Source organism: Tympanuchus pallidicinctus, unplaced genomic scaffold, assembly GCF_026119805.1.
Source record: "Tympanuchus pallidicinctus isolate F22 unplaced genomic scaffold, pur_lepc_1.0 scaffold4, whole genome shotgun sequence".
NCBI lineage: Eukaryota > Metazoa > Chordata > Aves > Galliformes > Phasianidae > Tympanuchus > Tympanuchus pallidicinctus.
The window spans coordinates 8851934-8875760 of record NW_026294758.1 but is presented as its reverse complement, the minus strand read 5'-3'; the positions used below and the strand labels follow the sequence as shown (position 1 = coordinate 8875760).

The window sequence follows — 23827 nt, the reverse complement described above, 5'->3', positions numbered from 1 at the left end:
TTTTGGTTGTTTTTTGTTTTTTGGTTTTTTTTTTTTTTTGTGAATGAGTTAATATTTCAAAATTTAGGAATATCTGTGCATGAGTCACCAGATCTACACATTTCAATAGTTAGAAACATAATGCCAATTCAAATGCCTAAAATCCAGTTTCAGACTTTGATAAGAAGCAGCCAACGTGCTTCAGAATCACAATGTGTGTGGGTGTACGTGTGTATGTTCTGTAGTTTTGCTTCTATACTGTTTACATCCTATGGAAATTTATACAATGATACTTCAGTTCAAAACATTTGGCACCGTCTCATCCATTTTCTTGTATCTCTCTCAGTACCTGTTAAAGGAAAAGAAACAGTGTCATGCAAATGGCCAAAAAAAAAAAAAAAAAAAAAAAGTCTGGTAAATATGCTTTCATCAGCTTGAAGGTGCAGCTCAAAACTGGCAGAAGAAATTTTGTCTTCTCACCAGCATCTATCTGATTGCATTTACTAATAAGATAAGGAAACCATTAAGTTAAGGAATAAAGCATAAATTTCTCTTCCATTGGAATGTGAGCGAATAGAAAGAAGCTATCTTTGCTGAAGTAACAGTCACCTCTGCTACACATAAATGCTTTTAAACTCCTTCTACTGGCCCATCATTAATTACTCTGTCCTGTAGGGCATCTGCTCTGCCAGTGTCCTGCAAGCCTTACCACCATACAGTGAGAACAAAGAAAGAATTAGGCTGATGCCATTTAACTTACGGCATTCATGACCTGAGTGTGATTATAAATACAGACCTCCCTGCTGGACTGAGAAGAAAGTTTCTCATTTTAGCCTCCATTAATCACCCGTTTCCTAATACCTTTGTAAGGCTAACTGATCAGTATTCACACTATGTTTATTTCACTGATGCTGTTAGAGTAGACCATGCTGTCATTTAGCGTTCATTATTGCTCTGGAATTTCATGGAATAAATGTTGTATATGTGAAACTAATGCAGCACCTGGGAACTGCTCATTACTGTGTTACAGAACAATTGTTTTTTGTGTGCATCTTCCACAGCTACTAAGCTACAGCAGATCTACAAGTAAGAACACTAATTAAATGTGAATTCGCCTTCTCAGAGAAAAAAATAAAAAAATAAAAAAAATAAAATAAAATGAGACCAGCATAGTTGCAGCACTGTTTAAACTTTTGAAGAGCTGTCAACACAGTACATGGAATGGCTGTTATAGGAAACACAGCCGTTGCACACACAGCAGCAAAGTTCACACACAAGCGTGGGATTTTACAAAATGCTTTGAGAGCTATTTAACTGCTCAACAGTTCTGTCTGAATGCACTAAGTGGGCATTGAATGAGAACAAAGATTTTAGTGCAAATACAAAGAAGGACTTGCACCAGACATAGTGACTGCTCAGGCAGTAGTAGCTGCTGTCAAGTGTCTCATATCCCAATAAGAAGACTTCAGAAGCAAAGTTCTCACTCAAGATTGTTTTCAAAAATATTATTTAATATTTTTTAAAAATTAATGCTAAGTAATGCAAACATTTATTTACGACAGGTCAGTATTCTCAAGTTATGTAGTTAACAACAGCAACATAATGATTCCCAACTTTCTTGCCAAAAAAGATCTTTGAAATGCACCATCTGAACTTCGAATTAGATCCTTAAAGCCACAAAATTTCTAATCTACATAAATCTGAATGTCAACTTCAGCACGGTGAACACAAAACAGTCAAAAAGAAATATACTTACGGTGAAATTGTACAGCCGGAGGCATATGCATGGTGGCCAGTGTAGCGTATATCACAGCGTACTATGTTGTTGGAGTAATCAGATTCAGGTACCAAATAACTGGGGTTTACACTGACCTTAAGGGAAGAAAGCAGTGTGTTGTATCTCGGTTGGTAACTTTACATTCAGAAGGACATACACACATGATTTGTATTTTGGAGGGTAGGGGGAGAGGGAGGAAGGAAGGGAGGGAAAAAAACAAAACAAAACAACTTGCCTTTCCCTAAGTCCTTACCTTCAGAATGTAGTTTCCAGGTTTCACGTCTGTGATATCAATCCACTGGCAATCTATGTCAGCATTGTAAGTGTCATAACAGCCAGGACTCAATCCCTTAAAAATGGAGTGAGAGAGGTGTCAAAATCTCTTTAAGGAAGACTAACCTTCCATACATTAGCAACATTGAGACCAAAGTACACTTAAGCATCACAGTGTCTCAGTAAGAAAAATTAAAATTACTAGAGAGAATGAGTTTCATCTCTTCTAGGCATTTTATTTGAATACCTGACCTAGCACGCAGAGGTTTAACGTGCCAGTTGTACAGAAAACACTGTACTACTGCTCTTGTGTAAGAAACTGCTATACTGTTGCTAGGCGTTGATCTGTGAACAGATAAAACCTATGTTTTATCTGTTGTTTAAATTCAACAATTATGTGGAAGTATTAATTTTGGAAAGCACTCTTGCTTAGCCACGTCTAATTTCCATTTTCCTCTAGCTGTGCTTCTGATGACCACTGTGGTGCAGGGATGGTCAGTCAGCAAGGCGTCCTGAGCAGAAGGCACTGGAGCACTGCCACACTGCCCACCTCTGCAAGACAGAATGCTGGCATTGCCTCCTTACCCTTCCCTAACAGTCACACCTGCCCAAATACAAATGAGCCAGAAGAAACCTCACAGAAAACAGCACATTTTACAGCACAACATCACGTTTCACAGGAAAACGTAGGGTTGAACATTTAAAAGTCTGTATCTTTTCTGTATTTCATTATTTTTTATGTTACACTACTGTTACAATGTTAAACAATGTTGATGGAACTACTCAGTCATATTTACAAAGTAAGAATAAAATCAATCTTGACCAAAGCTTGGGCCTAAATATCTGCAAATTTCAAGTAGGTCACTGCTGATGTTCTTGAGGATGAGTTTGCTCACCTGTGCTGGAAATCATCACTGCCCTTAGGAACAATGCACCTTTTTGCTAGATATAGTGTGCCTAAATGCTGCCTCTGGGTACAAAAAAGGCTATTTTCACATCTAGTTTTGCAGGGAAGTGGCCAGAGGGGCTCTTCTTCAGGCTGACACAGAGATGTAAGAATTCTTGTAGAACTAAAAATGCTGTCTTTCTTCCTGACACATCTGAAAACTTCTCTGTTGTCGAGGATCTTTAATAGCAATCCCCATACATGAATTTATCAGTAATTCAACCTTGGCACCTTTCACCATGGCTTATACAGATTGCTTTAGGGAAAGCTGATACATCCTAGTAACACAGACTACACAAAATCCAAGTCTTGCAAGAATTCCCTCTTGACCCAGCTGGTGATCAGCTCAGACTCTCATCTATGTGCCAAGTCTGAGGCTGGAGGAAAATTGCAAATCTCTGAAATATAGGCTTCCAGTGGAAATGCTGACACAGGCAATATTCTAGTGACACAAATACTCCAGCTGTAAAATACACACATTGCTTAGTTAGATGTCATAGTCTACAAAACGAGAAAATATGTTTTAAAAACCTCTTCAAAGCCTCTGTGTAGCGTAGATCATTCATTATATTTAAAATTCAAATGTGTACTTGTCAGCCAGTCAAGTATGGCTGTCATTTCTCTGTAATAACATAACCTCCTAAATTAAAAACTGCAGAATAAGGGATTCAAGCTCACAATATGGCCTCACTAAATTAAACCACTGGTCAGTCCAGCTCAATGTCACATCTATGACAGTTATCAGCAGCACAGGATTGAGGAAAAAACAGTGTAAGAAACAGGAGCTGTGAGGTCCTTCACCCAGGCAAAGTCCCTCCACCAGGCATTTAACAATATTTGAGACACAGATTATCATGTTTAACACCTTCCATTTTGCCTAAATCATTTTTTAACTCATGTAGATACTTTTGGTCCCTGCAACACCCTATGCCAAGGAGTTCTGTAATTTATTCCCATGTTAAAAGAGCACCTCTCCCTATTTGAAGCTGTTGTCCAGACATTCTTCTGGATATCCTCAATTATTACACTGTGAAAATCAGCCACCATCAACCATTTCCTCATGCCATGTGGAACTACTCATCACTTGATACTGTTTCTGGCTTCCCAAGTGGAACAGTGTGGTTGCCATGCTATTCTCCTGATGATCCTCACTGTCCTGGTGTTGGCTAGTCTGCACACTTAACTCTAACATTTGTCTATTTGTCATGAACTCGTATAACATGTGTTTTAACCTTCATTTACCACACTACAAGGGTAATGAGTGTCTCTGCACTTTAATGACACCCACATTTGGCAGCAACTGGGTAGACTGTAAGAGTCCGAGTTGCCATCATGCTCCCTGCAGTAGAGAATTTCCAAGCCAGATGATACAGCCCGCAGTGGCAGAGGAAAAAAGGAAAAAATTAGTTGGGAAGACTCTTGGTCGTCTCTGAACCAACTCTTACCTGTGTGTGTGCTGTACAGGCGTATCGTCTGTAATACCCGTAATCACAGGAGGTATCTTCAAGGCAGAAACTTGCTTTGTGTCCTTCAGCAACTTTTCTATGCGAGCTTGCATCTAGCAAGTCATAGTGACTGAATTCATCCATGCTGTGATAATGCCTGTTAGACCATGGGTAAGTTATTAAAGATGGATCAGATCAGATTTAGTCAATATTCCATCAACTTCTGTTAAGTCTGGGTGTTTTCCATTACATAGAACTCATGTGTTAGTACATTTTCCTACTGCAAGCTGCTCAGTATTATTTTTATTATTCCAGTTATCAGTGATTATAACAATGCCATATCCTTTAAGTCAGGTCTGAACTTTTTACTGTTTTTCCAAAAATTCCAGTTTTATCAGGAAAAAATTGTTATTATCAGAATAACAATAGCAAGTATTAAATAGCTCATGCTTGAATTGTAAATTTCATAACATTGCCGTTAGGCAGAGTCTGGTTAGGAATGCTTACCTTACATACTATACATTCCAGAGAAGTTTCCTACTTGTTACCCAAAAAAAAAAAAAAAAAAAAAAAAAAAAAAAGCAGTAATTTACTTCCTAATTTCCACAGTCCTCCCATTCATAAGATAACTGGGGGAAAAAAGAAACCTACCTAAAGGAACCGCCATTTGTATACTGATCTCACTACCTCAGTTAAGAACTAACAGAACAGAGTCGGGACATCAACATCTTTCTGCACTTGATGTGGTCTCTATTTCAAAACCATTTGTATGCTTCCCACTGAGGCACACTGATGTATTTCTCTTCCTCTCATACACAGGGAGCTCTAGCTTCCACTGTTGACTCAAACATCCAGTGTTATAGAAATAGATTTTTATTAGAAGGTAGAGACCTAAACATGTACTACCTATCCACACTTTGTCTCTTCAGCATTTGGCTGCTGTTCCTTGAAAACACCTCCAGCTCATCAGATGCACAAAAAAGATGATTTAAAAAGTTTCAAAGATGTTGTTAAAATGAAATGAAGCCCCCGAGTCGGGAGCATGTGCATCAAGAGCACTAAAACCAGCTCACAGATGATGACTAACACTGGTGGCTAGCCAAAGGCATTGATAGTGATAGATCATTTCCAAATGGACTTCTTTCACTGTCAAAAAGATAATTTTGTTCTTGTTCGCAGTGTTTCTTCTGTTTCTTGGAATTAATATCAGAGACATTCTGCATCTGGATAATGATATCTGATCTACAGTGGCACAGCCAGAAACTGCTTTTCTACCAGTGGAAGATTTCAAGTTATCTCCATCCATTTCATCCATTTATCAACTTAGTTATCACCAGGTTTGGGGATTTTGTTGGTCTTTTCCTTTTCCCCATATTTAGGGGTTAAGTGCAGAATTTATGGAAGCTTGTTTTGTTTTCTTCATTTGGTTTTAGCTTTGTACAAGATGTTTTATAACATTTATAACTTAGTAGTGTCAGTCTTTCTTTGTCAGAATTGAATATAGCTGTTTTTTTCATTCAAGTCTGACTACAGGCAGTTGAGGTTAATCCCCCTGTAACCTGAGAGAAATATTTCATCAACTCCAGTAGATTTAAGGTCAAGCCCACTTTACATATTATTTTAATGGTGTAATACTAAGCTAACACAGATGTACTCATAATTCAGAATTACATTTTAAGCAAGGTAAACTGTCCAGTAGTTTACAACTGGTTCTGCTAGAACAGAGTCAAAATGGGAATAAGATTGCAAAATCCTGCATTCAAATTTTCTGAAAGTACAAGTTTGCAGTGTTACCAGCTCCCAAAATGTTGAAAGATGTTGAAAGTGGGCTTTATTTGCTTTGCTATGTTTTCAACCCCTTAGATATTCAAGAGCAAAACTGCTCTGTGAAAAGATCAAGATGATCAAGGTGTGATATAGATATTGATAAGGAGATCATTCAGCTCAGTACCTCATCTATTCCATATCTACCTGAACACTCCTTAACAAGCTAACCCAAGAAGTTCAGGTCACAGACTATGGGTAGATGCTCAGAATGACACGTAACAGGGAACATGCTACTGAACGCACATTTCAGAACTTCAACAGCTGCTTTAACTAACATGCAACTAGCCAGTAACCCACATAAAACATGGCTATATAAAAGAGGAGGTGCCACTGCCAGAACTGATTCGAGGCTTATACTTGTAACAGATTTATACTAAGTTCCATATTCAAGCTTCATACCCGTTTAGTTTTCACGTGGCTCTACAAAGTGTGACTACCACTATCACAAAATGATCAAATGCTAAAGCATTCCCACAGCTTCCACAAAACGTCACCTTATGATTGCCAATTTGTTAGTGAAAAAGATAATGAGGAGATACCATACTGAGGCACTTCACTCACTGGTGACAGCTGTGCCACTCCCAGGAATAACGAGGTCTGCTTGGTAGGAAATCTGAAGTTCCTTGGTTTTTCACTCTCTGAGGGAATCTCAAGAGCACTCGATTATCATAGTCTCTAACATCCGCTCGATAAGCTGAACTATAATAAAGCAGGAAGAGAAAGAAAGAAAAAGAGCCATCAACTTCAAAATACTTTGGATTGTTTCAGAGGTAACGGTATAGATCTTATAGAGGTCATAGATCAGAGGTAATGGTATAGATCTTTTAAGCCTCCATAAAGCTCGTGCACAAGAACTCCACATGGTGTGCTCAGAAGTTCCCCCTGCTATCAGACAAAGAACCAGGTGAGATTCGGGCCTGCCTCTAATTCTGTGAACACGAGTCTGGTGACCAACTCTGGCTCTTTAGCACTTCAGGTCTTTAGCAAGATCACTGCTTGGCTGTGAAAGTGCCAGAGTACCAAGAGCACAGTCCGATTGCTGCTGACTGAGACAACGTGCTGTGAATGTAAGATCACAGAACAGATACTTGATTCTGTCGTAAAAAAAAAAAAAAAGAAAAAGAAAAAGAAAAAGAAAAAAAAAAAATTACTGAACACATGCCCTGCACTTATCCTATTTTACACAGCTGTGACATATGTAGTTTGTTTTTAATATTGGAATATTGTAACCAGTTTACTAGTCAAGAACATTTCAAGTAGTCTTCATTGTGAAGTGAGCATGAAAAATACTGGTTCTAACTATACCACGTTCTTCTTTTTCAGCAACTGAATAAAGAGCACGGCCGTGGAAACAGTCTGACATCAGTTAATGATGCTGCTAAATAAATAAATCTGTTCTGCACGATAAGGCATGAAACCAGTTAAACAGTTACAGCCAGCCGTCTTGGTTTTGCTCCAAACAAAACAGGAAAATCCCTCACTGCCAAGCGTGGAGGGGGCCCGGCTTGGTCAGCAAAGCTGTTATCTGCGACCCTTAAAGGTCTTGGGGATACTTTTCCAAGAGATTCTAGTCTTAAAACCCGATAGATGGGCACGGGAACGATCAGCGTGTTCTGACGTGGGCAGAAGCTGGTGCTGATTAGGAATGAGCCTGCAGGAGCGGAGCAGCGCGGCTGGGCGCTGGAAGCAGCTTGTGCTCAGACCCGGGGGGTTCGCAATTGCCCCCGCCCTGGCCAGCTGGGCGTTATGGCAGAGCAATAAGGATGACCCGGCCGCTCCGCTCCGCTCCGCCCCGTCCGCACTGCGCTCCCTACCTGGCCAGGCAGTTCTCCTCGGCGGCGCAGCGCAGGTTGTACATGGACATCCTCTGCACGTAGGTGGACGCCTGGATGTAATAGGGGTCCGGGACGAGGTCGGGCAGACCTGCAGTTCGTTAGAGAACCACAGCGCAGCGGTCAGCCGGGACACCGCGCGGCTCAGCCCCGCCGACCGCCGCCTCTCCCAGCCCGACCTCCCCCCCCCCCAGCGGTGGCAGAAGGGCGCGGGTTCTTACCGTACTGAAAGTAGCCGGTGCCGTACCCGGGCCGGTACCTGCTGCCCTGGCGCGGCCGCTCGTAGGTGTCGTAGTAGTTGTAGTAGGGGTTATCGTCCGTGTACTTGTAGGGGCTGTAGGGGTCGTCGCCCACCATCACGTCTTCCCGCCCGGCTCGCAGACCGCTGGGCGCGGGCAACCCGCCGGCGCTCCGCTCGCTCTCGTCGCCGGGGCCGCCGGACCGTGGGGCTGCCGAGGATGGACTGGCGACGCCGCGGCTGCCGGAGGGCGCCCGGTAGCCGGCCTGGAACCAATGTCGGGCGCCCGAGCCGCGGCTGCCGCCGGGCTGGGGCCGGGGCTGAGGCTGGGGTTGGGGCTGGGACTCGGGCTGGGGCCGGGCGGCGTTGGCCCGCGGCACAGAGCCGTTCCCGCGGAGCAGCAGCACGGGGCTGCTCGCCGGCTCGGCCGCCTGCCGGCGCCGCGGGGGCTGGTACTGAGCGCCCTGGCTGAGCAGGCTGTACACCTGTCCGTTGTTCTCCCACTGGATGCGCTGCCTCCAGGCGGCGGGGGGCGACTGGCAGCCGGCGGGCCACAGCCCGCTCCAGAAGATGCAGGCGTGCAGCTGGGCGAGCAGCAGCCCCGGCGGCGCGCAGCGCATCTTCTCGTCTGTCCGGGGCCCGCGGGCGGGAAGAGAACCGGACGAGGACGGGGGGAGTTGGAGGGGACGGCGGGCGCGGGGCGGCCGAGCGGAGCGAAGTGCGGGGCTCAGGCGCGGCGGCAGCCGGGCGGTGCCATCGGGCAGCTCGGACCGGCGGCGGGGAACCGGCCCGTGAGTGGCTGTCCTTCTCCGCGGTATTTATAGGCGAAGTGTGCGAAGCGGCGCGGCGGCGAGCAGTCAGCCTCTCTAGCCGTCCCGCTCGGGTGTCTGCAGCGAGGAAGGAGGAGCAGCGGCGGAGCAGGGACTTTAAACTCGCTGGCACGCTCGCAAAGTTACACAAGCCCCGCTGGCTGCGCCCCCGCTATTCGTGCACGTAATGCGGCTGAAACGTGCGGCCCCGACGGTTCCCCACCGCCGCCCCCCGCCCGCGCGGGGGCGGCCGCAGGGAGACGGGGCAGGGGTGGCCGCGGGGCCCCGGGCGGAGCCGGGCCGGGCCGGGCCTGCGGCGGGCGAGCGCGCCCAGACACACGTAGGCTGCCAGGCGCGGGGCGCGCCAGAGTATGCCGTGCGGCAGAGCCAAAATATGCAAAGGAAAAATGCTATTAGCTCATCAGCGCTGCGAGACGGAGCGGGGCGGCGGGAGGGGGAAGGGGCCGAGAGCGAGAGAGGAAACATATTTCTGAAAAATGTGCTGCTGGGGAGCGGGGCTGGGGACCTCCATCCCGGGTCTTCTCCTCCGCGCCCCGTAACGACGCCTTAATTAGTAAAAAGCCCTCATCAGATAAACCTTCGACTGCGAACTTCGTTTTCTGCGTGTGAGTCACACGAGAAATATTACAGGCTCCGCTCCTCCCGAGCGGGTTCCCATTGAAAAGCGAAATTTCGCCTGGGAGAGACACAGCGCACAGAGCCCTCGGCGCAGCGCGGCCCGGCGAGGCAGCGGTCCGTGCGGAGGTACATCCCGAGGTGACCCCGCACAGCACGGCCTGCCTGGTAGACCTTGGTGCTCCCCGGGTTGGGAGGCTGCTGTGAGCAGGTGCCCGCCTTGTGTCAGCTCTCCCGCACGCTGTCTCGCTGCATTTTGTTTCATTTGCATGTTGCTTCAAGTGGTTCCCAGGCTGTGGCTGAAATCCTGCCAAATGTCGCCCTGTGCCACAGTGGTGAGGGGCCGTGAGGGCTCATGTGTCCATTTAGTAATAGCAGCAGCCCCTGGCTTCCCAATTGCTCTCCACAGCCCGTGAAGTGTGTGGAGCGCATCCTGGGCACTGCCCTCATCGCAGCAGGCTGGCATTGTCCATTGGGCCAAGCAGCTGCCCCACTGCTGATACCAGGAATCCAGTGCTGCAGGCAAGCAGGCAGTCATATGCAGAGCTCCTTCCTTGCAGTCACACAGGTAGCCTGCAGGGTGGGATTCTCTATGAAATCAGTGGTCAGCTGTCTGGAGGACACCAGGAAGCACTAAGCTGGTACTTGTAAAAAGAGGAAGTCTTCTTAAAGCTTGCAGGCTTTGGCCCAAGAAAACCTAATGAAGTTTGACAAGACAACACAAGGTCCTGCACTTTGTTTGGGACAATCCTGGGTATGTGTACAGGCTAGAAAAAGAAGTCCTTGAGAGCAGCCTTGGACTCCTGGTAGGTGGGAAGCTGGGCATGAGCCAGCAGTGTGCTCACAGCCCAGATGGCTGGCTGTAGCCTGGGCTGCATCAACAGGGGGGTGGCAGCAGGGCAGGACTGTCCCCCTCTGCTCTGCCATGTGAGGTCCCTCAGATCCTGGGCATGCAGAGCTGTTGGAGCAGGCCCAGAGGAGGTCCATGAAGATGATCAGAGGGCTGAGCACCTCTCCAACAAAGAAATGCTGTGAGAGGTGGGCTTCTTCAGCCTAGAAGGCTTTGGAGTGACCTCATTGCATCTTTGCAGTACCTGAAGAGAGATTATAAGCAAGAAAGGGACAGACTTTTTACAAGGCCAATTAGTAGTAGGACATCTGGGTAGGACAGGGTAATTGCTTTAAATTTAAAAATGGAAGATTGAAGCTTGATATTAGGAGAAATTTTTCCATCCATAGGGTGGTGAGGCCCTGGCACAGTTGCTGTGGATGGGGTTCTGGGAAGCCTGATCTGGTGTGTGGCAATCAGCCCGTGGCATGGGGGGTGGAACTGAATGGGCTTTAAGGTCCCCTCCAACCCAAACCATTCAGTGATTCTGTGATTCTTGCTTGGAGTACCTCAGCACCCAACTGAGTGTTGGTTCTCACTGCTGGCCAGCACTGGGCTGGTGGGGAGCATCCCCAGGTGCAGATCCTATGCCACAGCCAGCTGCTGATGTTTCTCCTCATGTGGGATGTGCCTGACAGTCCATATTGGGCTCAGCTGAGCAGCTTCCTGGGCTAAGTTGGATTTTCTTATTCATCACAATTTGCAGACCGTTTGTCCCCTCAGATCATTCTTGTTGTGGTTTTGATAGTATTCTTCTCTGTTTAAGGTTTTGCCTGGAACAGTCAGTGACTAAGAATGAGTAAAACGGAAAGGTTGAAGACAGGGAAAATACAACACTGAAGAAATGAGATCTCTGCCTTTCTAATCTTCCTCTAAATCTTACTGATGTTACAAACAGCAGGTTGTTTCCCAGTGTGTGATATTAGAAAAGGTTTCCACGCTGTGGTATTCTAGCCATCTTTTTTTTTTTCCCCTCTTTTTTCTTTGCCCGATTAAGTAATTATTTTTCATGAAACTGGATACAGGAATGCAGTGGAGTTAATGGTAGTCCTGCCCATTTATCAGCCATTCACAGTGTTTGCCATTTTTTTTCCACTACCATTATTTGCTAAGGAATCTGTTTTATAAATCACAAGCAGCACTGGAGAGTCTCAACCTTCATTCGTAAGATGCTCATGGCCATTCAGCAACTGTCCTCTCCCCACAGGTTGCCTAGCTTTTTTACCTTGGTCCCTTTGTCACCTTGGTGAAGCCCGCCAGCAGCTGTGATCAGATGTAGCATGGTGAAAATCTCTTGATAAGACCTTAAAATTCTTATAAACAAGACAGATGAAGCGATTGCTTTAGAAAATGCCCTAAAAATGGCAAGTCCTTGGCCACTAAGCTTTCTCATGAGTTTAATGCAGCTGCTTTGTAAAGACCAGTTCTAATGCTGGCTTGCATTTCTCTTAATGACGTAAGCATTTACCTGCTTATTTCAGCTAGTGTGACTGGAATGCCTTGGTGCATCTTGCCCTGGGGATTTTTATTTCTGCCACCCACAGAAATAAAGACAGTATTTATAACTGAGAAACTTAATTCACCCTCCCCAGAGAATTACACTCATAGGAGCAGGTAATAGTATGCAAACCCAAGTAACTTCTTAAAAACTAAGATTAGGATGTGATCTATGTTTAAACTTAATCAGTAAATCACTGCACTCCACGTTCAAAGGTTAGAAGTGGAAAAATGTTCTTAGTGAATGTGTGATATTGGAGCTCTCCTTACATACACAGCATTGCTGAACAGCAGTTGTGAATCTCAGGAAACACTTGTATTTGTCATGTCACCTGGATTTGTCATGTCTTAGCACATGTCCTAAGAAAGAGATTTTAATGTTCTTTTGTGCTTACTTTGTTCAGAGTGCTGATGAAAGCAGTCCGGGGTGAATTAAATGCACAGCTAGCTTACAACAGTTCCACTATGTTTAATTTTGTTTCTAAAAGATTATCGACTGATTTGTGTATTTGTCTAATGTAAAATTGGGTTTTTACCTACACGCACATGTGTGAAGCAGGAAATACAAATTCTTTTATAGAATCTTCATGTAAGACTAGACAACCTTAAAATATATTAAGTGTGTTTTCTCGAGGCTGGTTTTATTTGTTATTGAATGGTTGGTTGCTGAGGAGTTACTATGAGGAAAGGCTTGAAGAGTGGTGGCTGCCTTCAGCTTCCCGTATTTGAGAAGAATTTACTTTACTCATCTGTGAGTTATGCTTGAGTAGGCAAAGTACTTACTGTGTTTTTTTTTCTGTCTGCATAAGCAATGAATTGCAAATAGATTGTTCAAACTTATCTTGTTTTACATACCTTATTGATCCTATTTTATAACTTTGTCACTTTTGTGTTCAAGTATTCAAAACTGGGCATTTTTGTTGCACATCAGAACACTGGATTTCCCTTAATCCCGTTTGTCAGCAGGTCCAAGAAGCTTTATTAAGAAATTCATTGTTAGTGCACTGCGGGAAAGTTGCTAATGGTGAGGAGTGCCCCTTAATAGCTTTAAATATTAGGGTAAGATATTCTTCACAGTACATGACCTTAGCTGAAAACTTAAGGACACTCAGATTCAGCTTTGTGATGAGATTTTTTTAACAAACAATTTAATTAGAGGCCAGGATCATAGAATTTCCCTGACATCAGTAGGCTTTGGAGAAGACTCTATAGGAATTTGCTTTTTACGAAACCTAATTTTCTAGTTAAATTTAGCTGCTATTTGATTTTGAAGTCTCTCATCAGGCAGCTTCCTATGACCACAAGTAAAATGAAAAGGTAAACTTTCAGACTTTTTTTCTGCCCTGAATTTATAAGGGAACGCGTGTATTTTTCTGACTCTAATGATCTTGTTCATTTGTCAAATGAAAAGAAAGTGTAGAATTTTGCTTGTAGGTGGTCTCCTCAATTCAAATTAGAAGACAGATAGTCACCTAGATCCTGTCTAATATTTAGGGACAATTTTTTTGTATGACAAAACTTGTACTAGAGCTTTTATACACTGCACAGACCCATTAGATTGCAAATACTTCCACTGTATAAAATTAAACACAATTTGATTCTCTGCAGAATCAGACAGAATCATCAGGAAAAACCATTACAGCAGCTGAGGTGAGTCTTGGTCCCTCCTGCTGTGAGACTTGAAGATGAATGCCTTCTTACACAGCACACTTTTTGTCATACTGAGGTTTCGCAGTGAAGTTACAATAGCAGTGTTTCAAAAGTTTTGACTGTCAATGTGCTGTTAGAATGGTTTGAAAACTTCTGGTTCTGTGGATTCTTACCTGAACCTGAGTAAAAGCAGCATCATGAAAATTGAACCAAAGACAAATATTCTTTTTTGAATTTGTAGCGTATTTCATCCCTGATTATTGTTCTCTAAAAACTTGTGGGTCTCTGAAAGGTTTCTGTAACAAGTGAGATGTCTGAAAATGGGAATAAATGACAGCTATTTCAAATTCAGTCAAAGATTTGAAAATCTACCCAGGTTATTTCCTTCCTGATGTCAGCATCAGCAATGAAAACTTCCCTGATGGTTGTCTGTGAGATATTCATTGCAGTAGTACACCAAATTCATCATCAGTAATAAAGCCAAGTATGTTCATTCTGATTTCAGGAAATTACCTAATAATTAAAAGAAAGGAATCGTAATTAAGATGCTCAGAGCAAAGTGCCTGCCACAGGGCAGCAATGTGAGAGGCACAAGTTGGTTTCCCTTAGGAAGGTTTAAAAACTAAAACTGGGTTTGTACAGAGCATGTGTAAGCTACGTGTTCCTGATCAGTTCTCAGGGGTCTTCATAAGCAGAGCCATGTCCTCAATAGCTGCCTGCCATCTCAAACATGGATGATGTAATTCCATTTAGTATAATGCAGTGTGAAAAAAAACAAACACAAAAAAAAAACCAACAACAACAAAAAAACCTGAAAAACTTAGTTAAATTCAGAAAAAGCAAATGTTTGGCTAAACAGTTCCGCACACAGGCATTTCTTGTTTGTGACGGTGGTGGAATGAGTCTTCCTTTCTGCCAACAGACATCTTCCTCTAAGAAAAAAAAAGCACATGTAGTAAAGTCCAAGCTAAGAACTTAAGAAAACAGTGAGTCTGAAATTATGGCATTCAGCAGTCCATTCTGAGATCAAGAACATCAAGCACGAAGGGAGAGGAATGGATGACATTCCAAATCAGTTGTTTTTCTTTCCTCTTCAGTGGGAGAGAAGCCCTTGTGAATCTAACATCATATTAAAGCTGGACATGCCTGCAGAAACTTTGGAACATTATTTACTGTGTGTTTCATCAAAGCTATTTAGACTGTGGCAGCAGTGTCTCTAAAACACATCTAACTCCATAAAAATAGTGTGAAGGAGCTCCAGATAAGCTGTTTCTCATTCATTTCATTACTAAGTTGCTTCCTCTAGCAGTAGAAATGCTTAACTGTCCCATATACCAGGATCATTCTTTTCTAGTTCATAGCATTTTTGCCTTTATTATCATCCCTGTGTTTGTGTGGTTGTCACAGGGATAGGTGATCCTAATTTTTCCATCGATATCTGATTAAAATAGCAGTATATAATAGCATTTGTAATGCAGACTCAAATGTGATAGAGGTGGTACAGCAATGAATAACTGGCAGAGGCACTCCAGTATCCCTGCAGCTAGTGCATTAGCTGTCTTCTGCTGTCAATGTCTTCATTGAAGAATTTGTAGCCAGTACACCACAAAAATTATACCTTCACTTTAGCAAGCAGAATGCTACATTGGCATTGTATGCAATGTTCTTAGAGGTATCAGGGAGAATAGAAATATAGTTTGCAAATTGTATTCAAATAGAGATAAAGAAGAATACAAACCAGTGTTAAGAAACAAATTCTCCACAGTGAAACCTATTTCCAGCAGCACACAGAAACTTATCTGACAAAGGTTCTTCTCTTATAGAGATGTGGTTAAGGCTTCATGAGATATACGGTAGTAGCTGAGTTCCTATGGGAAAACAGTATAATTTAGGCATCGATCAACAATTAATCCCTGGTGGATGTCTCTAGCAGTCTTCACTCTATCTGCTGTTGTCAAGATGTAAAAATATAGGAGGCAAGATGCATCTAAAATAAATACCTTTAAAATTTCAGCTCAGTCTTGGCCTAGTTTGGTAGTGTCAAACAAACATTTGATATTACCAAGATGTATTAGCCCTATTTTGCTTGTAAGACAGTTTATCTCTACATCTTCAAAAAGAAGTTTCTGAGCAGATTAAGTGATCAAATATGTTACAAAATACGAACATTTCCATTCCCAGAACAAGTCACCTTGCATGCCATGGAATAGATATTCCAGTCTGCCTAAACTGATTGTCTGGACAAGTGAGCATTTCATGGTTGCTGTGCATTTCTTTCCTTAGTTACAACTAGCTATGACTTTCCTAGGAAGATTGAAACAGACAGTGTCTAGTTTAAGGAGTCTGGGTAAAAACTGGATACTTATTTACTTTCTTGTAAAAAGAAGAGAGCACTAAGCCCACAGAGAAATTATTTGCTGATCATATTCTGATATGCAGAAGCTCCTCTCCTGCAAAGAGAGGCTGAGACTGCTGGGATTGTTCAGTCCAAAGAAGAGCAGGCTCCAGCAAGACCTCCTTGCAGCCTTCTGGTATTTAAAGGGAGCTTATAAACAGGAGGGAGAATAAATTTTTATATGGGCAGTTAGAGACAGGACAAGGAAGAAACAAAAAGAGGGGAAATTTAGGTTAGATATGAGGAGGAAATTCTGTACTCAGCGGATGGTGAGGGCCTGGCATTGCTGCCCAGAGAGCTGTGGGTGCCCCATCCCTGGAAGTGCTTAAGGTCAGGCTGGATGGAGCCCTGGGCAGCCCACGCTGGTAGGAGACAGGCAGCCCACAGCAGAAGAGATAGACTGGTTGGGGCTTAAGGTCCCTTCCAACCCAACTCTGTGATTCTATGATTCTATGATTATCTTACCTGCTGCATTATCTTGGTCCCGCTATCTTTCCTTTTTACTACTCCTTTTCTTCCCAAATTGTTGTGTCTTCTCCAGCCAAATTGCAAGCTCTCCAGGTCAGGAGCCATAGTGTCATATGTGTAGGCTCATTGATGCTCACAGCAGGTCACTGAGTGTGTCTGTTACTTTTGGCCACTGTTGCAATATGAATAGCAGTGCTGAATATATAATGCTGTATTGAATAGGTGCTGCATTTGGAACATGTGAAAGCTCTCATGCAGCTCTGTGTATCATTGAGCAAAGCTGACACTCAGCAATTCTGACTCAAATAAAACATGCATGGTAGTTTTCCCTTTAGTCTAATTTTCATCATAACATTTTGTCTCACGTACCAATATTATGAACTCTTTTATTATTCTGCTCACTAGGAGAATAGTAGATCCTTTTTGAAATGCGTTCTTAATCTAATTCCTATTTTCATCTACAGGTAATTATCAGATTTCACTTTGGGTCTTTACATTTGCTGAGATGATTGAGGAAATAAAACATTAACTCATGCAGTTAGTTAGAAATGCTCATAAAAAGATGTTGTGATGAAGGTATATCAGAGTAACAACTGTGCTACTTATCAATTATGAGTCATTGAAAAGAGGTGCATAGTGCTTTTTCAGCTTTAATATGTTGATATAAAAGTTGGGAACTCCTGCATTCTCTTCACTGTGAGAAAACTGAAGCAGATAGCAACTGAAGAACAGCCTCTGAGATTTATTTGGGATTTATTTTACCTATTTTGAAGCCTACAACAATTGATTTAAACTACATTTATATCTGTTGAAGTATTTAGAATTATCTCAACACATGCTGTCATTTAATCATTTTCAGAGAGTTATACTTTAACGCTAATTTCAGTTGAAAACTTTAGTGGGAAAGTTGGTAGCTCCTTTCATTTCTGTAAGGGAAACACCTTCACCAGCTCCACACCTGAATTACTTTGTCCTCTGTGATATAATCAGGTCAGGTGAGGGGGTCATATTGCCCTGAAGGTCTACATGGGGATAGGAGATGGGTTGAGGGAGAGCAGAGCACAACACTTTTCACTCTTGAGCACATGACTTCTCTGTATCTTTGGAGGCACCAATTTACAGCTGTGGTTTCATAGTGACTGGCTTTGTATGAATTATCTGTGTGGTGGCATGGGACATAAGGACATGAGAATGGAACAAATGGAAACAATTAAACCTCTTACTTGTCCTACCAGTAAACCTACAGCTGAAACCACAGCAGGTTTTTGGTTTTTTTTTCTAGTAAAGTTTCACTGTGCTATTTTCCTTCTGTACTTTTTCCCATTTAATAAAATTTCACTGTATCTAAATACAATTTACATGTGTAGCCAAGTTCTGTACAAAGATCTATACAAACACACAGACCATCATAAACAAATAGAGTCCTAAACTTTAGGAAATTTTATATTTCTGAGCCCCATCCTCACTTTTTTGTAGGGGAAATCAGCAACAGGGTAGCTGTAGAAAGGAGCTACCCTTCTACCCTTCCTAGGATAGGAAGGCATACAATTTCCTAGATGTTCTTTTCCTAAGGTCTTAGACTGCTCCACTGGAATCAAGCTGCATTTGAGGAAGCCAGGAAATCAGTAAGGAATAAAAAGTTCTTGACGTGGTGATATTATCTTGGATCTCTCAAGGCATAAAGTCCATGGGAACTTCCCTAGGCTTCCTAGGAATCATATCATTGGAGGAGACTGTAGGAAGAGAGAACCTGGAGAAGTTTTGGCAAGTATATGGAGAAATGGTGCTACTTCAGGAGGATGAAACTTACTGAATGTCTGGCACGTTCTCCCCACAGACATGCAGGAGACTCAGAGTGTCTGGATTCTTGTTTAAATTTTTATGGACAGCACTCAATTGCAGCGGATTACTCCCATGGAAATCAGCAGAGTTATATTAAGGCAGAACTCTGCACACGACTGTGGAGCATTTAACATGTTTGTGCACATCCTGTGATGTATTTTTTAAAAAGTAAAAGTTCCTCTAGATACTGTGTTTTTCACATTTCTTATTAGCAGCTCACACTTTGCATTATATTTTACATTAAAATTGGAATGATTTCCAACACCATTCTACCACTGTAGAACTCTGAGCAATTACAATTTAAATTTTATTGATGTGGGAAGTAGAAGCAGAGCACAATGTAAAATGCCTAAGCTGATTAGCAAGGGGAAGATGCTGTCTTTCTCATGCTGTCTTCACTGCCACGTATCTTTACATTGGTACTCTTCTGTTCTTAAAGGTTGCTATTTCCTAAAGATGCAGTAGTAACAAGTATAGTTTGCATTACATCATGGAAGATTCTAAAGCCCATTATGGAAAACTCATCCACTGCTGTTCTGTGCACTTCATGGAGCGTGTCATCTCAGTTGCAGCATTTTTACTGAGCAGTGCTGGATAGGAAGTAAGTGAAATATTCTTTTATAGAAACCTCCAGGGAAAGCTATATGGAAGATTATATGTGTTAGAATTTGGATCGGAATTTGGATTTGCAAAATTTCAAAGCCAAGAAGACCTATATGGTCTAATCTTCTGTATAACACAGGCCATAGAATTTCACCCAGTAATTTCTGCATAAAGATTATAATTAGTAGCTGAGCTAAGATAGCTTTTTTAGAAAGACTGTCTTGAATTAAAGATTTCAAATGATAGAGAACATACCACATCCCAAAGTCAGAGAGTTTTTTCCCTTCCCCTCAAAGCAAAACATAACTGTGCCTTTTATGTATTGAATTGAACACTTCTGTTGAGGTAGTTGTCTTCAAGAGAGCATCCACAAACAATAGGACACCTGCCACACAAACATGAGCATGGTAACTGGAAAAGACAAAAAAAAACTAATGTTCTGTTCCCTGTCTCTGTTCACACACCTTTGAAAGTTTCCTTCGTTCATGAAGGACTGGCAGGGTTGTGCAGCTCTGCAGCTCTTTTTAAAAAGGATCTCTACCATTCTTTTGGAGTTACTTCTCTCATCCTTCCGTGGTTTGCTACCAGTGAGAAAGGAGCACGTTTTGTAGAGAGATGGATGTTGGATGTGATGCCTGTTGTGCATGCAGTCTTCATTTCAAATGGTGGAGTGAAGTTTAGGAGGAAGTTTTTCACACACAGGGTAGTGATACACTGGAACAGGTTGCCCAAGGAGGCTGTGGATGCCCCATCCCTGGAGGCATTCAAGGCCAGGCTGGATGTGGCTCTGGGCAGCCTTGTCTGGTGGTTGGTGATCCTGCACAGAGCAGGGGGGTTGAAACTAGATGGTCTTTGAGGTCTTTTTCAACCCAGGCCATTCTAGGATTCTGTGAGTGCTACCAGACTAAGACAGCCACTGGTGAGTGTCAGATGGGGGCCATCAGAGAGCCACACACTCCCAGAATCATTTCCTAGGTCAGGATATCTGATATATGAGCACCTGATGATGACAGTCTGAGTCCTTCTTCTGCTGGGGTGATCAAACATGTTGCTTCATTTTCCCTTTTATTATAGGTTTTTGCTTTCTAAATACTGAGAGCAGAAATATTATTACACAGCCTAAAACATTGCATTTCTTAACCACTCAAAATTTATTTATTCAGCAATGAAGCTTGCTCTTTTCTGTCTTGTTTTATATATTCAAGGTCTGCAACCCAATGTAAGGGCATGCTGGGCAGGACTGCCTGGAACAGGGAAACACAGAGCTCCACGTATTCAGTCCTGCTTCACAATTCACAATTCTTGCCATAGTGTGAAATGCTTCAAGGAAAATGTATCTGATATCTGCAGGCCAGGTTGCTCTCCTAGGCATTAAAAGAGGCCGGGAGCTAAGGAGAAATTTCCAAATGGTGAACACAACCCATCCAGCCCTGTCTCAATCTCTCAGCATCCTGTGCTGCCCCACTGAGCATCCTCCTCCCTGTGGCATCATGCTGATAATACTTTTATAAACAATAGAGAACAAAAGTGTGGTAGTTTTCTGTGACAGAAGATGAATGTGTTGTTATTCACGCTGCATCAAATCATCCCTTCCTAACTTAATTTAAAATACATTATTTCAGAGACATGTTCCAAACAGTGAACAAATTGCATACATTAACTGTGAGGTAGAGATATCCTTGGGAAAAACAAACTCAACTCATTTGAACCCATGAAAAACTAAGAACTGAGGTTAAGCCATAAAATGTGGCAGTACGTTTTTCACCATGGTAAACCACTGGACAATTAGGTATGCAGGCAGTGTGTGTTTGTTTGCTCCCACGGATACTGAGAGTATTCTGAATTCCTCAGGACTTCAAATATTATGTTATAAAATGTTAAACCAATACCTTTAGGACAAAAACAGAATCCAACACATACCACCTAGATTATTAAAAGGTTGAAAAATAAAAATAAAAAAAATCAGGACTTCTGAAGAATTTTTCTATTGGAATGTATTTCCACTTCAGCTATAAAAATCTCCAGTCTAAACCCCTGCACTTGTTTACACCTGAGAATAATGACATACCTTATTCATTTGCTTTTGGAAAAGGTTATTTTTATTTCAGCCAAAGCGACTTTAAAAAAAAAAAAATACTACAGCATTTCTGAAGTTAGAAGTTACCATGTCTTTTTAGAGGGAGTATCCTGTTAAAGAAAACTAAGAAAATTACATGCTTCAATCCAATAGGACAATTTATTGTTGTCTATGTCTGCAGTGGATCTAACAGCAACACATACAACAACAGGCTTTCTTTCTGGGAAAACCTAACAAAAGCTGTCCTCATTTGTTAAAGAACAGACAGATTTTTCCCCAGAGTCACCAAATGTTAAACATTCTGAAAATATCAAAATGCAATAAATAAACTTCTTAAAAACAGTATGCTTTGGGAAAGAATCAACTCGGAGTGTACTGTTGTGAAGATTATTGTGAAAGCGATTTCTTAGAACAGATCTTTGCAATGGTTTTTCCACTTATAAATGCTGATTGTTGTTCTTCTTTTATTTTATTTTTTTTTCTTTTTCAATGCAAATTTCTGTGGCATTAATTCTGGGAATTTGTCCAGTTAAACACATTCTTCCATTTAGCCCAAGAGGAAACTTTCAGCAGCAATTCTGAACTGTTTTATATTTTAGAAGATTGATGTGGAAACCTTTGCTTTGTTCTCAAAGATCCGCAGGCCTCTCATGCACAGTGTGATGATACTTAACCTCAGAAATGCGACTTTTTCATAGCTGATGATGGGGCAAGTAAGTATTCAAAAGAGGAAAATACCACACCACTCAGATACTTGGGCCTTTCTATCTACCAGTATTCTGTGTGCTCATTGCCCTCTCCTGGTTTCATCTGGTAATTTTGGGGTTTCCAATGTCTGAAATGGGTTTTCATAATATTATGCACTGCCCTGACACATCTTTTTTTTTTTTTTTTTTCCTTTTCTAATGCAGTATATCAGTCCTGAGCACTATTTTCCTGGTGTGCAAACTGTTTCTCATCCATGTATTGGAAACAAGATATGAGGCAGCACCGAAGTCATAGCTGGTGAGTTCTAAGCTCTGTCTGTCCCCTTTGCTGTTGTGCTGTTTTCCACACGGACACTCAGGCTTCCAGGCATTTATCTGTTGGGTTTAAAAATTGTTTTTGGTAAAATACTGCTTTAGACACTTGCAACAAAAGGAAGTTGTCATCAGATAACAGATTGTTATAGGCAGGGACGTTCATGAAATGTATGGCACCTTTTTTTCCCAGTAAGGGGAAGGGTATGTTCATTGTTCCACCAGTATGGAGCAGCTCCATACTGACACTTGTTCTGTTTAAATTAAATCATCAATTTAGGGACAAACAGAATCATAGAATCATAGAATTGCTCAGGTTGGAAAAGACCTTAAAGATCACTGAGTCCAACAATAACCTAACCTAATTTTAACAACCATCCACCATAATGAGGTTAAAAAAAAAAAAAGCTTACTATTATACATATTGTTTGGGAGTGGCTATGATGGAAATTACTGCTGGAAGGTGATAAAGGAGAAAAATCAACCCAGCTCAGCATTTATGGTGATGGTTTCAAACCTAACTCTAAAGGGTGAGAAAAAAACAGCTCATCTGTGGAAGTGAGAACGCATTCCCAAGATGGATCACTCCAGACACAGTGTGTCTGTATGTGCCTTCCTAGCCATCCCATGATGAGTGCCATTAGAAGCCCATAAGGTAAGGGAAACCCAGGGCCTGCATTTCTTGTCCAAAAAAAAAGAGAAAATTTAAGCCATGGCTTTAATGGCACAAGATGGAAAATACATTGATAAGAGAAGTATCACTGAGTCTGACTCCATGCAAACAGTCTGCTGTGGGAGCGTGGGATCTGAGATCCTGCGTTTGTAAACTTCTGGGATACCAGCCTGGATTCCCCTGAAGACTTTTAACTATCTGGACTATGTTTGTGGGTCAGATGTTTATTTACACCTGTACTGCAAGTAGATACTATAATCTGGATGTTTTACGCACGTATGTGTTGTGTGTGGTCAAATATACATGTGCATGCATAGAAAACATAAAAATAATTATTAGATTTAATCTATAAAGCTACTATCTGACCTGGTCATAAGGACTATAGTAACAGTAAATGTGAAGGTGTAATTCGTAGGCAGCAATGCAACACACATGCTGTAAAGGCTTCAGGTTGTACTGTATTTCAGAGCAGATGAAGTTGTAGACAGGCCCAGAGAACCAAGGAAACAACTGGAGGCCTTCCCCCCTTTGGTAGTACAGGAACATCTCAGGTTTTCTTTCTTTGAATGCAAGTCCCTGAATTTTTTAATGCACAATCTGAATCCATGTGTATAATTTTTTTTTTCTTTTTTTTTAACCTAATCCCCATTTACTTCATGGGTTAGAACAAGTACATGAAGGTCTACAAGTACTTAAGCAAAGCTTTGGACCTCGTAGATCCTTATATTCTTACAAAGCAAAGCTTTGGACCTCACAGATGCTTATATTGTTACAAACATATCAAATGTAGTGTTGTCCTGAAAGCCAGCTTGCCAGAACATTCTTGGAACTCTACTTATCTATAAGTTATGTTATTTATTAATCTTCTCCATTTGAAGATAATTCCATTCAGATCCCAAATTGTCCAGGAGGAATGTGGTGGTTCAGGGACCTCCCAGGCACAACAGAAGTC

General features: G+C 42.2%; 1 protein-coding gene across 2 annotated transcripts; it reads right to left on the bottom strand.

Moving 5' to 3' along the window:
• Positions 1–9236, bottom strand: LOX (lysyl oxidase). 2 transcript variants are annotated; one of them, XM_052700608.1, is made up of 7 exons: positions 8301–9226; positions 8062–8170; positions 6809–6946; positions 4421–4577; positions 2010–2105; positions 1736–1851; positions 1–328 (listed from the first exon to the last, which is right to left on the bottom strand). In XM_052700608.1, exons 1-7 carry the CDS (start codon positions 8935–8937, stop codon positions 322–324), a joined length of 1260 nt encoding a protein of 419 aa, XP_052556568.1. In that variant the 5' UTR covers positions 8938–9226; the 3' UTR covers positions 1–321. The 2 variants fall into 2 exon arrangements, with proteins under 2 accessions (XP_052556568.1, XP_052556569.1); XM_052700609.1 differs by lacking the exon at positions 1–328 and having other exon boundaries at positions 1732–1851; positions 8301–9236.
• Positions 9237–23827: the final 14591 nt, after the last annotated feature.